Source organism: Culex quinquefasciatus, chromosome 3 (genome assembly GCF_015732765.1).
Source record: "Culex quinquefasciatus strain JHB chromosome 3, VPISU_Cqui_1.0_pri_paternal, whole genome shotgun sequence".
Lineage (NCBI taxonomy): Eukaryota > Metazoa > Arthropoda > Insecta > Diptera > Culicidae > Culex > Culex quinquefasciatus.
The window spans coordinates 150264841-150276061 of record NC_051863.1 but is presented as its reverse complement, the minus strand read 5'-3'; the positions used below and the strand labels follow the sequence as shown (position 1 = coordinate 150276061).

The following is an 11221-nucleotide window of genomic DNA, read 5'->3' as shown; positions in this document are numbered from 1 at the left end:
TTTAAAACACTTTTTTTCATTCTAATGTTGAGACCATAGCTTGTTATTAATATTTACCATTTTTTTGCCCAAAACACCCCCCTCCCCCCGCCCCCCACTTGACGCTGACCAGAGTCGAGGGACATAAACTTCATAAAATATTTGCAACGACCTAAGTATGTAAAAATGATTTGTAAAAATAGATTTGTAATTTTCCACTAAATTTTTCAAACCAATACAATAGCGTTAAAATTGAGAAAACTCTCTAAAACTTTCCAGATGAAAGTATTGTACTATCTTGCTCTTGTCATAAGATACAATGTGCTCAAACCAGATCAAAAACGTGATTTTTTTAGCGTATTATACCAAAATATCTTAAACATCAATGGAAAGGTACTAACGGTTGTTCCAATAGCTTCAAAACAATCCTTCTACCCCCCGCTACGAATCCGCCTCCAGGGGGCAACTAAACCCAACCAGAGTATCAACAAAGCGACCAAAATCCGACTTGTCTTCTTAGCAACACCCGCCCCCGGCCTGCCTCGAATGATGCACCCTCGGTGAAGTCGCGGCTTTTTCGCAAAACAAACAGTCGCAAAGCGACCAAAAGCGAAAACTGTTCAAATAATCAACAGTTTATTACGGCAGCAGCTCCATCTGGTGAGCAAACCGACCCCACTGCCCCTGAATTTAGACTCGCCGTGCTAGCAAATTTTGCGGTTGGTTGCGTTCAGTCTCAAGACAGATTTTGTTCTTTCGAGGTGGGATAGGGTCACAGACAAGTGGAAATAAATTTAATAGTATTTGATTTTAGTGGAAGCGCCTTTTTTAATGCAAACCTGTTTCATTCGTGAATCTGTGGATCAGAATTAAACTCAGCAGATAATTGACTCCTGTCTCCATGGTCACGTGGCATCTTCCACCAGCCAGACATGCCTTTTAATTAATAACTAGAAACGATTGAAGAGCCTCTTCAAGCTAATGAACATAAATTGCACTCGTACCAGTCGCATATGCAAATATTTGCAGCTAAATCTACCGAGTTTCATTATTTGGAGACCTAAAAAGAAACCATTTCACACAATGGGCCATCCTTCCAGCACTCTTCCCTAGAGTTTTCCTAGGCTTGGTGCCACATTTGCGCCAAATTATGCGGGATCTCCAGAATTATGCGTTCAAACTTTTTTAATATAAATTTATTTTTTCCTTTCCCTGAATCCACCCCGCGAAAGCTTTCTTATTTATGATGATTGTGGCTTATCCTGGTGGCGAGGATTATGGCAGGACTGGCAGAGTTTTCAATTTGTGTTCGTCGGAAGATGGCACTTCTTGGCCGCGATTGCATCACTGCTTTAGCTGGTTTCACAGGTGACAGGTGTCATCCAGAGGAAAGCTGAAGGAAGAGCTGAATTTGTGGAACCGATAAATCAAGGGCTGTAACGAAATGCCATTTCTTATGCAAATGGAAATGCACCTCAAATATTGTTACTCGAATGAGATGCATTTTTTGGGAAGGGATCCATGGCTGTGAAACGAGGTGATGTCGATTGATCAAAATGCTTTTATGGTCATCCGTTTTGGCGTTTTGGAAAATTGTCAATAAGTGCATTTCATAATCACTTTTTTTAAATTGATAGGAATTGAGAAACCTTATGCAAATGGTTGACTGTCAATGATCTACTACCTCATCATCAGCAGATTGGTTAATGTTTTAAAAAATTTGAAAAACCGAACTTTCTCTTCAAAAATCTTGAACGAAAAAATCATGACATCACCTTAAACATAAAAAATGAAAAATATTATAAAAGTGGAATTAATTTTTCTTTCAGTATAGTTTTTTTTTTCAGAAAGCCCGTACATTTTCTAACAAGTTTTTCTTTGACCACTTAGTTATACGATGCAACGGCTTCGAGATACAGTAATTTTTAAATTAAAAAATCCAAAAATATATTAAACACTTACACCCTTCTCAAATGTCATTTTCGAGTGCAATTGGCTCCATATACACAAAAATGGCTTATATAGGCCTAGGATAACATGTCTACAAAGTTTCATTTAAATCGGAGAGGGTCTGGTACAAAAGTATCAGAAAAAATGCTGATTTGTGCTGGAATTGCTCCTTTTTAGTTTTTTCATGTTTTTACAGCCTTTGGTTTTTTTATTATTGTTTTTCAAATTGTTTACTCTAGAATGAAACCATTATCATTTCGTCGCTGTCGTGCTAACTTGCCGTACGTCGATTTTGGGCCAAATTGAGTCAAGAACGCCATTTTGTGCTGCGCACAAAGTCTCACCTTTTGACCTTCCCGGGCAGACGGTAATAACAAAATTCATGCCATTTCAATAAAAAATACTGCTAAAATAACATAAAATTATTATGGAATCTTCTTGAAAAATCCAGTTTTGCATAAGAATTTAATAACAATTTTTGCAATTCCACTGTGAAACTGTCAACTTTTCCTGTCCTTCTGGAGAAACGAAACGGCCTACTTTTCCCTACCAAAATTAACAGAATGGAAAATTAATACCTTTCAATAACAGTGCTGAAAAGTTCTACTTTTCAGCACTGAAATGGGTGCTGAAAAGTTGAACTTTTCAGCACTAGTATCGAAAAGTAACATTTTTCAATATTTTTTTGTTTTGAACGATGAATTTACTAAACACATGAATGTTTGACATAAAATTACATTAAATAAGCGTTTTTCGGAATTGCAAAAAATGTTGTAAGCAACTCGTTGCAAAACTTGATTTTTTCAGCACTCGTCGTATTTATCCAACTCGGTAAACCTCGTTGGATAAATGTACAACTTGTGCTGAAAAAATCTTCTTTTTGCAACTTGTTGCATAAACTACTATTATGTTATCATATACAAATTTGTTGTTGGTCTAATATTGGAATAACATTTTTTGTTATGCAAAAATGGCTCCAACTGCTATTGGGATGATCGGATTGATTGTTAAAATAACGAAAAATAATAACAAAGATTTGTTCGAAGAATAACTTAAAATGTTATTTTCTGTTATTACAATAATTAATACCATGAAATGTTATTGGCATAGTAATTTCAAATATCAAAAAATGTTATTCCCACGTTATTTTCGTCTGCTCGGGATCTCAAATCCCTAAAATTCGAATTCAATCCTGAGATATTCAATAAAAACCTGTAAAAACTCCGTGCATTTTTGTCATTTTTCATATGAAAGAAGTTTCAATCTTGTCGTGCTATCTTGACACATCCTTAGAAATGATGTAAGTGCGGACAATTGACCAAAGAGATTTCAGGTCAGAACGCGTTTGACACAGGTATGGGCTCGACTACCGTAAACCTTTTCAATTATAACTTGTGACTCCAGCAAACCAATTTTCGAGACAATGCACAGAAAGGTCAACCTAACAAAACGAGAGCACGCAATATGTAAACAATAACTTACATTTCATGCTCTCGTTTTTGTTTGTTCAAGGTCAAACATTAAAACGCGTTTTTCTCGATCAAAAATCGACGTAGGACAAGTTAGCACGACGGTGTAGATTTAAATTGATTCAAAACGCTTAAAGGCATAGTCTGGGACCATACAAAATTAGTGTGAACTTATTTTCAATTAGTAAAACAATATCCCGAAAAGTCACATAAAAAATCGGTTTTAAAAAATCATGAAGTTTGACATGCATCTTGCCCATTTTACTGGACCAAAGTGGCCAATTCTTCAACCGGGGCACCTGGAACCGGTCACAGTTGGTCACAATTGATTGTTTTACTAATTGGACATTAGTAGTAGGCTACTCTGTTGAAATCATGAAGTTTGAAATGCAACATGCCAAAATTACTGGACCTTTCTGGTCAATCTTCCACCGGGGTCCCGGAACATGGTTCATGTGGCCAATTCTGTACTGTATTATCTTGGCGGATCTTTATATGTCATATCTGGTCAACCCGAGCAGACGGTAATAACTTTGGAATAACATTTTTTGATATTTGAAAATAGTAGGCCAATAACATTTTATGTTATTTATAACAGTTTTTGTTATTCGCCGTTATGATTTTTTTGTTATTGGACTGTTATTGTAATAACAGACTTATAACATTTTTAGTTATTCTTCGAACAAATCTTTGTTATTATTTTTGTTATTTTAACAACTAATCCGATCATCCCAATAACATTTGGAGTTATTCTTCCATAACAAAAAATGTTATTCCCAGGTTGTGTTTGCTTTCAATCAATATCAGACCAATAACAAATTTTGTTATGATAACATAAACTGTTATTCAACTTTTATGCAAAAATGAATTTCTCAGGAAGAATCCATAACACTTATTGATATTTTAACAGAATTTGTTATTGAAATGGCATGAATTTTGTTATTACCGTCTGCCCGGGAAGAGCGTCGTTTTTCGTTGATGTTTGGCCAAGAGCGTCATCCATAAAGTATGTCACGCTCTAGGGGGGGGAGGGGGGGTCTGAGAAAGTGTGACATTGCGTGTTATAAGTATAGGAAAAGCGTGACAAAGGGGGGGAGGGGGAGTAAATTTTGGCTGATTTTAGCGTGACGTACTTTATGGATGAAGCCAAGGGGGATTTTTTTAAAATCATCAGAAGAAAAGTTCCGGTGGAAATCCGACCATATCTCGGTTCTCCGTGGTCCACCCAGGATGAAACCATCTCCAATCGATCCCCAGGACTTTTTTACAGAAGATAACCCGGGCAGACGGTAATAACAAAATTCATGCCATTTCAATAACAAATACTGTTAAAATAACAAAAAATGTTATGGAATATTCTTGTAAAATCCATTTTTGCATAAGAGCTTAATAACAGTTTATGTTATCATAACAAAATTTGTTATTGCCTGATATTGGTTGAAAGTCAAAACAACTTGGGAATAACATTTTTTGTTATGGAAGAATAACTCCAATTGTTATTGGGATGATCGGATTAGTTGTTAAAATAACAAAAAATAATAACAAAGATTTGTTCAAAGAATAACGCAAAATGTTATTAGTCTGTTATTACAATAACAATCCAATAACAAAAAAATCATAACGGCGAATAACAAATATTGTTATAAATAACATGAAATGTTATTGGCCTAGTATTTTCAAATAACAAAAAATGTTATTCCCACGTTATTTCCGTCTGCTCGGGAAGTCTTAGCCGAACTTGGGGAACCAGCCGCGTTCCGAAAGGTGGACGTAATCGCCTTTTTCCAAATTTTATTCCACTGTGCATGGTTTCAACATTTGAATCAAAAAAGTGTTTTAAAATGCACTTGGTACCTGCCCAGTTGATTTGCAATCATTAGTTTTCAAAATATCGAAATATTGATGAAATTTTATGTTTGCGAAAAAAAAACTTTTTGCAATTCTGTACATTGGATTTTCTAAATAATTCAAAATGTTTATAAGCAATCTCCAATATGGTAAACATGATTATCAACGCACGAAAATGCATTTTGAAATGTTTTCATCTGATTACTTCTATTTTCATTGAAAATTTTAAGTTTGTTGAAAAAATATTTTTTGTTGCCCTGATTGGGCGACAAAAACTTTGAAAAATATTTCGCTCAATTTTGATCTTTATGAAAATAAATTTCTTTGAATGAATTATTATTGTTGTTCTTTTGTTTTTTCATCGATTTATCAAATTCTTCTTGACCTATTCTCAGTTTTTTTTCCAGATTTGGTGATTTTATTTGAATTTAATTTTTAACATTTGCCGGAAAATCCGAAGTGATCCACAGAATCCAACGTGATGTTTAGAAATGTTGGACATTTTTTCGATATAAACGTCATTTTGAGTATCGTAGTTTTCAAATAAATAGAAGTTTTTTTTTTCAAACACAGGCATTCTAACAAAAGTGGATTGCAGTATTGTTATTAAAATCCAAAGGTTAATGTATTTTTGTAAACATTTAGATAAATAAATTCACTCAAAACACGACAAAGAATGCAACTCCCATCCCACATCAAAACCACTACTGGACCAGCCACAAGTTTGTCATTTCCAATCATTCTGAGAACAATATTTACATGCAGCACCTTTGCATGGCTGGTATTTGTGCATTCTTTTCGCACACATCCATCCAATCGAGCAAGCCCCAGTCGATTCAATGTGATGGAACAAACTTAGTTCTAAAAAGAAAGGTCCTGCCGACTCCAGGTGAAGAAACGGACAAACATTTGATTTGCCTTCAACTCTACACAGACTAGCACGCTTTCCTAATTTAAAGGTGGAACGGAGATTTTTACAGTATTGAATATTTTTTGAAGTTTTAATCATTTTATTTTCATCAAAAATATTATCAATATTTCAAAGATTTTCTTTTACGCACATCTAAGAAATTTTTACAGTTCTAAAACTGTGCAACCTGCAGAGTACCTCAATCATAATACTCCAATGACCTAGGATTTGTTTGCATCGTTTCTGTGCATGTTTGTGTGAGTGTGTGTATTTGAGATACAAACGTACACAGCACACACACTCACACTCACAAAAGGATTTCCACATGTGCCAAAGTGCACCGGACCTGTGTTTGAACACGAGAAAACAATCAAGACCCTGTTTGTTTGGTCGCCTGATGGGAAATTTTCCTCCCCCGACAGCAGCCCTGCAAGATCCAGGACAGGACATTCCGGACGATTCCAAGTCCATACAAATCGAAGCCGGGGCCCTCGAATGAGTGTGTTTCGTTTCGTTTCGTTTGCATTGAACCCTTATTGAAATGTTTACTCAAAGTGTACACACCTGGACCGGGAGTCTTCCGGAGAACAAGAATTAGACTGGACCAGCAGTGCTTCAACCCAGTAAATCACCTCTTTTTGTGTGTGCATCTTGTACACCGAGTGTGTGTGGGGCGATGCAGTTTTCCTGTGCAGATATTTGCACGTAGCAGTTGATTTTCCGAAAGGTTTTGACAATTTAATTAATGGGCCTTTTGGGAGGGCTCTCGAGGATGAGATTAAAAGAGCACACACCGACTAGAACCCAATTAGTACAATCTCTGGGTGTTACCACTAATCGACCAGGAAAGGGAAGTTTGTTGTTTCCTGCTGTAGAAGCCTCAATTAATGCCTTCATCGGTTGATTCAATTTTCCCAACATCAGAAAGCCTTTTTCCTGCTTTTTTTTAATCCGGCAAACCTTTGTAGATCCATATCAGCTAATTAGCTTTCCAAGTGGATGAAACGAGCAGCGTTCAAAGATTAACATTTCCCTTTTATCGATTTCCTGAGGAAATTTGGGCTCCAAAATTAAAACGTAAACCATATTCAATTAATGTTAATGTCTGGTGCTTTCCATCGACCTCAGCTCTTTTGCCATTCCAAGTCAAGTTACAAAGTCGTTATTTAGTCTTAAGTTGATTCTCATTTGACCTTTAAAAATAACTGTGGTTTATTTGTAGATTTCTATATTTTTGGATTTTCATCTCTTAGTCTAATTTTTTTTCTGCTTCTCTGCTTCTGCTTCTAATTTTGTGATTCAAACTGGAACGTTCAAAATATCTTCCACCAACATTGGATCAGTCGATAGCCTTATCTCAGAAAAACCTGTATCCCTTTTTCTTATAGCTTTCTGTCTTTCTCTTCCAAGAGAGCCTACACTTTTTTAATAAGTAATTAAATATCAAACGAACAGATCCTTTCCTTTTCTCAGCTGTGAACAAACCTCGTTTGTGAAGCCAAAATTTTCGACGTGTTCCAGTTAATGCTTAAATATCCCCATTAAAACTTTAGCTTCTTACTTAATTCTTTTACCCCACATGATACCAAACACACACATTCAAATGGAAAATGTTATCTGCTAGAAATGCTTGCTATTAAAACACTCCTCTACGAAAAGAAAATTTCTTATCCGTTTGTTGCGAACCGTGTGTATGGCAAGACAACTTTATTTAATTTTCCAATCTTATTCGTTTGGCGAGCATTTTGTTCCAGCTCCAGCTGAAAATCCTTTTTCCATTCGCAAGGATATGCGTTTCCAACAGCTTACGAAGGGAGCTCAACCGATGTTGAAAAATATTCTTGGAAGCGATTCTGGGCTTCGTTAATAGAGTAGATCGTCACTGTCGTGCTAACTTGTCACACGAGCATTTTGGGCCAGATTAAGTCAAAAACGACATTTTATGCAGCTTGCAATGCCTCACCATTTAACCTTCACAGATCCCCAAAATTCGATTTCTCAATCCTGAGATATTCAATAAAAACCGTTGAAACTCCGTGCATTGTTGTCGCTATTCATACGAAAAAAATTTTCAATTTTGTCATGCTATCTTGACACAGCCTGAAAATTGATGCAAGTGCGACTATTGGACAAAGGGATTTCAGGTCAGAACGCGTTTGACACAAGTACGAGTTCGACTACCGTAAACATTTGTAATTGTAACTTGGGACATCGGCAACCAAATTCAACCAAACAACAAAACGACCAGCCAAACAAAACTCTCGTTTTTGTTTATTCAAGGTTAAACATAAAAATGCGTGTTTCTCGAAACGTCAAAAATCGACGTGCGACAAATTAGCACGACAGCGTCGAGATGAGCTTGTTTTTACATGAAAATATTTTTGACATGGCGAGCTACCGTGGTTAAAAATTAATTTGTTTGCATGAACATTGTTCCCCAAAAACTGTTTTAAGAACGAAATTGTCACATGTTGGGATACAAAATCATACGAACAGTTTATCAGAAAATTCTAGATGAAACATTTTGCTCTTTGAAGCATTGGAAAGCTTCCCTTTTGAAATAGGCCCTTTCGCATTAATGTCCAATTTACAAAAACATCAGATTATCCCACACATAAGGCAAACGTGTTGAGTTTTCACAAACAAACGGGATTTTCTCTGGTTTTTAGATTTGAGCAACTCTCTACGTATTCGGCCGATTTCAACCATTTTTATTTTTGTATCAACTTATTTTTCACTTAAACTCAAATTCTTAAAATATGTATTTTTTGATTTTCGAGATTTTTTGATATGTTTTAGGGGACTTTTGAGCTATAGAGAAACATGGTCTAAAAATCTGACGCCGAGTTATGATTTTTTGAAAAAATAGTGATTTTTGGGAAAAATCGAAGTTTTATGCAAAAACAAGTTTGACATTATTTTTTAATGCAAAATTGAATTTGCAATCGAAAAGTACTCTACAGATTTTTTTGATAAAAAGCTCCGTTTTCAAGATATAGCCACCGTAAGTTTGATTTTAGCGAAATATTTGCAGTTTTTCAATTTTTAAAAATAGTGACCATGAGTGAACACGTTGTTTTGGTGAGATTCAGAAAACTTCAATTTTCGTGTTTTTTTTTTCTTAAAGCGGCTCTATCTCAGCAACCCGAGGTCCAATCTTCAATGTCTCTTTGACAATTTTATAGCAAATTTTCTGAACTTTTCAAAAAAAATATTTTTAGAAATGGTCACTCACTAACCACAAGTTCTTCCAGGATGCTTTCTTCGGACTGGCTGCGCTTGTGTTCGATTAGATTAGATTAGATTAGATTAGAAATGGTCACTCAAATGGTCGCAACCAAATTTCATCATTATCTAAAAAAATATGAAATTTCATGTGGGACTTTTATGCGAACATCCGGCCAGCACAGTGAGTGTCCTTCCTCACCGGACCTGAGGACAGCATCTTTGTGTTGGCATCGCCGTGGTCGTCGGCTTCACCGTAGTGCATCTACGTTGAAAGTGAACCATCGTGGAATATGATAGATAAAGGCCAACATAATCTATTCATCGCTTGGCTTAGCCCGACTTGGCTTGGCGGGCAGTAGTCAATCTTTGAATGGACTTCCCCGAGACGACATACATGGGACGCATCGGTGCACTTTCATGTTACGAACCCGGGCACCTATGGGGAATATTGTGAAGTTCTAGAAAACAGAGTGCAGGCCCTTTGTCTTGACTCTGGGGACGACGATGAACACAGATATGAAACAGGCAATGTTTGGGACGATATTCAGCCAATGATGTTTAATCAATTTCTACATAATATTACAACAACATTTAATCAGTGGCTTTGACGTGGTTGGTATTTGCTTTGGGAGTTTACAAGAAAGCATTTTCAGATAGCGTTATGAACCATGCCTATGGTCAGATAATGTTAGCTGAATCTCAGACCTTTACCGTAATGATACGTCAGTTGTGCTATTTTGATCTTATTTTTAGTGTTTATTCATCTATTCATTTCATTTACTTGATACCGGCTTAGTATCCCCATCCGAAGAATCCCTTGATCAGCTCCAAAAACTTGTCCACATCAACGCCATGCTCTCGCAGCTTGTTGAACAGCGACTGCAGCTCAGCAGAGTTCTATAAACAAAACAGTTGAAATATTAAACATAAAATATTCATCAACAAGAAGGCAAAACTCACATTGAAAAACTCCACCAGCTTCTGGAAGTCGGTGCTCTGCAGCTTCTCGAAGAACGCCTTGAACTCGACGCTGGTTTGCAGCTTGTGGTTGAAAAGCTCCAGCAGTTCCTTCTTCGGCAGCACCGCCAGCACGTCGTCGATTAGGTCGTTCAGGCCACGCCCGCTGGCCGCTTCCTTCATGGCTTCCGATGGCTTAACCGGGCTCAGCCCGATCAGGTCGGCCAGATCGTTGAAGAACCCGTACGCATCGACGCCGGCCTCCTGCAGGTAGTCCAGGATGTCGCGGATTTCACGCTGGGCAAACACCTGGTCCCAAACGGCGGCAAACTCGGGCCCCGTGATGTACGCCACCGTCAGCTGGACGTCCTTGTCGGTGAGGAAGTACCGGACGGCGATGTCGATGATCTTGTCGACCGGCAGCAGCTCGACGAACTCGTTCAGGTCATCCTGGAGGGCACGACCAGCTGCTGGAGATGAGGACACGGTGGCCACCACGAGGGCCAGACCCACAATCGATAGCAGTTTCATCCTGGAGTTGGGATTGTTGATTTGATGACGATTGAGAATAGTGTGATTGATGGTGACTTCTGGAGGGCTCAATTTATAGCTGACCAATTGCCAAGTTCGGCGTATTATCTATTAGCTTGAATCCAGGTGGTCTCTTGAACTCGAGTGGGCTATCGTCTCCAAGTAGGTAAACCGTTTGTTTGTCGTGTTGCAAAGTTCAACGGAGTGCACTTGAAGGCATACTTGAGTGAAATTAGATCCAGGTTGGAGAGTTACATCTGGAGATAAGAATGTTTGTTTGAGCGGCTCTATACTAAATTTATGTTGTTGTTAACCAAATTATTTTTTGGAAAAGTGCGCTCACTTGGTT

At 37.4% G+C, this 11221-nt stretch overlaps 1 protein-coding gene across 1 annotated transcript; it reads right to left on the bottom strand.

The window, feature by feature from the left end:
* Nucleotides 1-10117: 10117 nt before the first annotated feature.
* On the bottom strand, nt 10118-10908 carry LOC6037132 (protein G12). The gene is made up of 2 exons (XM_001847017.2): nt 10345-10908; nt 10118-10281 (listed from the first exon to the last, which is right to left on the bottom strand). Exons 1-2 carry the CDS (start codon nt 10870-10872, stop codon nt 10177-10179), a joined length of 633 nt encoding a protein of 210 aa, XP_001847069.2. The 5' UTR covers nt 10873-10908; the 3' UTR covers nt 10118-10176.
* Nucleotides 10909-11221: the final 313 nt, after the last annotated feature.